We start from the raw sequence: 3349 nt of genomic DNA on the forward strand, positions 1-3349 counted from the left end.
ATTAAAGCATAACAGGTGGAACCAAAGATCCTGAGATGTTTTACCGAAGGAACATGTCCATACCACAATTCATAAGGAGTCTTGTTTCTTATAGCACTAGATGGGCATCTATTCTTTATATATGCAGCACATAGAACAGCATCAGCCCAAAACATTATCTTTACATTTTTGAAGAAAAGCATGGATCGTACCATATTCAAGATTGTTCTATTCATTCTTTCTGCTACAGTTGTTTGATGTTTGATCCCATGTTGGCGAAGATAGTTTTCAAATTCATTTGATGTATATTCTTTTCCATTATTAGTGTGAATAGACCCAATATGAGATTGTGCCTCATTTTCAATCCACTTATGAAAATTCTTGAATGTTTGAAAAGCATCAGATTTGTTCTTCAATAAATAAACCCAACACATTCTGGTGTAATCATCAATAAATGTCATGATATATTTATTTCCATTTGCAGAAGGAACAGGCATTGGACCACATAAATCTGAATGAATGAGTTCAAGCTTCCTATGTGCTCTTGAATGTGAATCATGAAAAGACTGTTTGCTATGCTTTCCTAGAATGCAAGCATCACATTACTTATGTTTTCTAGGAATGGTAGGCAAACCAGCAACACCATTTTTCTTCAACAAGCGGAGACTATCATAGTTTAAATGTCCAAATCTAGCATGCCATAATAAACTTGACGGAAGTGTACCTTCTTCATGATGAGAAATATATGAGAAATGTTGTGCATGAGCAGAGGTTCCTTGCAGTTTAAGAAGTCTTTCTTCTTCTATACCCCTCATGACAAGTGAGTGGTCAGATGCCTTTCTTACCTCAAGCTTTCCATCAAACATATGAATGGAGTGACCTTGCTGGCGGATGTGGACCAGGGACAGCAAGTTTCTCTTGAGCTGTGGGAGATATAGAACATGATCCAGAAGAAAGTCTGGAAGACCAAGCAGTTTAAGCCTGATTGTGCCAAGCCCTGATGGCTTGATTTTTGACTGATCTGCAAAGTATACTGCTCCATCAACATTGTCAGTGAAATCTTCAAAAAAATCTTTCCTATGAGTCATATGACAGGTTGCTCCTGAATCAAGCAGCCAATCATTTTTCGAAGAAGCAAGTGAAGCATTAAACAAATCTTCATTTACTCCAATGTTACATTGTGCCTCAATATAGTGAGCGGATTCAGGTGCTTTACCTTTGTCTGTGTCATCAGTTTTACCTTTCTGCTGGTTTCTTCTTTGCTCAATTTTGTCCCATGGTAGCTTGCATGTAGAAGCATCATGTGATCCATTTCGTTTGCAGCGAATGCAATGCAGATCTGCCTTTTCTGCTTGAGAATGTCTGCCCCCCCTGCCTCTGAAGTATCTTCCTCTTCCTCTTCGTCCACCTCTTCCTCTTGTAGAATCTTGAGCAGGATGCTTTTCTTTATGAGCAAGGCAAACAGTCTCTTCAGAAGATTCAGGGACTGTCTTCTTTCCAAAGGCTTTCTCTCTTTCAGCAAACTTTTTCACAAGAGACTCAAAGGTTATGTCTTTAAGATTTCCATTTGCTTGTAAAGACTCAAGATAATTGGAGTAGGTAGGATAGAGTGCTTTGAGAAAGGCAATAAGAGAGATATCCAGCTCAACCTTAGTGGATTTAATATCATGCATTATAGACTTTATTTCAGATGCAAGAGCAAGAGGATCATTATTTTTCAGTTCAAGAGTGAAGAGTTTAATCATGAGATGAACAACTTCAAGTGCAGAATGTGAATCATAGAGTTCTTTCAGCTTTTGTAAAGCTTCAAAGGCAGTGGAATAGGATGAAATATGACGACTTACTTCTTCATTTACAGATGCTGCGATCAATGCATAGGCTTTACTGTTCTTGTTTTCCCAAATGACAAGTTCTTTATCTAATGTAGGCTGCACAGGGTCTTTGTCTTCTTCTCTGACACACATTCCTTTCCACAACTCATTGTAGATGAGGGTGTGTTTTACCATCCGAGACCATTCAGAATAGTTCTCCTTGCCAGTGAGAACTATTCCTACCATAGAGATGATTGAATGCATTCTGTAAAAAAATATCTCTGCTGATAAAAAAAAAACTTTCCTTACGTTATAGCCTTCCAATCCCTCTAATGTTTGCTAGAAGCATCAGCATTGAAATGATAACTTTTCAATGCAGCATTATCATTCAAAAGAAAACAGTGTAATAAATTGCGTAATATCAAACACTTTGATTGATATATATAAATACTTTGAAGAACATCGCAATACTCAGAATGATAAATAAACCCTTTGAAAACTGCTTACATAAGCCCTTTGAAAACTGCTTACAACGCAATACTCAGAATGATAAATAAACCCTTTGAAAACTGCTTACATAAGCCCTTTGAAAACTGCTTACAACGCAATACTCAAAACTGCCATCATAAATATACATTGAAGTTAAAATCAACAGCACAACACTATACTTTCAACTATCCCAGCAGCTTCGTGTCCACGAATGCATGAAAAAGACCCTCGGGATGGCACTTGGGAAAGGGTACCCCCTATTCCTTGCGAAACACGATTTCTAGACTTTTGTGAGCTCGTTTCTGTAAAAAAGGAAGCTCGTCCTGTTTGGACAATGTACTGACCAAATGGACGTGAGGCCGAGACCCTTCAAGGTTGTCTTCATTTATGATTTTGTGTCCAAAAAATGGCGCCGCGGCTCCAACATGCCCACTAGTCGTATCAACTTCGCTTCTGCAGTTTCTTCTTCGAAAGGACTTATCTACGTCGCTGGTGGCGAAGATGAGCATGGCAACTCTCTGTCCACTGTGGAAGCTTACGACGTGGAAGAAGACAGGTGGGAAATCTTGCCTCCCATGACTCAAAACCGCGAAAGTCCTGTGGGTGTTTACCTAGAGCGGAAATTCATAAGTGGAAACAATCACAATTTCTTGCCTAGGGTTTTAAGAAGCGCAGAGGGTTTTGATGAGGAGACGGGCATTTGGAACATGCTGGAAAACATGTGGGGATCAGAGGCGCCTATCAACCTGAAGGCGGTAGATGCTAATGCTATCGATGATTATGCCATAGGGAAGCTCAAGGGAGTACGATACCTGAGAACAACGATTCTGCAAGTTGGCGTCGGTTTCCTTTGAAATCTCCTCAACGGAAGGATTTCAGAGCCGGTGCATCAGGTGTGGACAGAGGCAATCAATGCGCAGAGAATCAATGTCAGACCATGTCAGGCCAGGCAGAGGCAGAGCAGCGCAGGACAGAGCAGCGCAGTGCTCAGGGCAGAGGCAGGAGTTACAACTAATTTTAGATCCTGGGACCTGTGCTCTGATACCATGTCAGGCCAGGGTAACTCCAGA

General features: G+C 40.3%; 1 protein-coding gene across 1 annotated transcript; it reads left to right on the plus strand.

Annotated features, from left to right (window-relative positions):
* Positions 1 to 2626: 2626 nt before the first annotated feature.
* On the plus strand, positions 2627 to 3133 carry LOC149260297 (F-box/kelch-repeat protein At2g44130-like). The gene has a single exon (XM_089457966.1). It carries the CDS (start codon positions 2627 to 2629, stop codon positions 3131 to 3133), a length of 507 nt encoding a protein of 168 aa, XP_089314092.1.
* Positions 3134 to 3349: the final 216 nt, after the last annotated feature.

Source organism: Pinus tabuliformis, chromosome 6, assembly GCF_031772625.1.
Source record: "Pinus tabuliformis cultivar Carrire ecotype Pingquan chromosome 6, CPIR1, whole genome shotgun sequence".
NCBI lineage: Eukaryota > Viridiplantae > Streptophyta > Pinopsida > Pinales > Pinaceae > Pinus > Pinus tabuliformis.

Coding starts and splice junctions, on each gene's coding strand:
- LOC149260297 (XM_089457966.1), top strand. CDS start 2,627: ATGGACGTGAGGCCGAGACCCTTCAAGGTTGTCTTCATTTATGATTTT.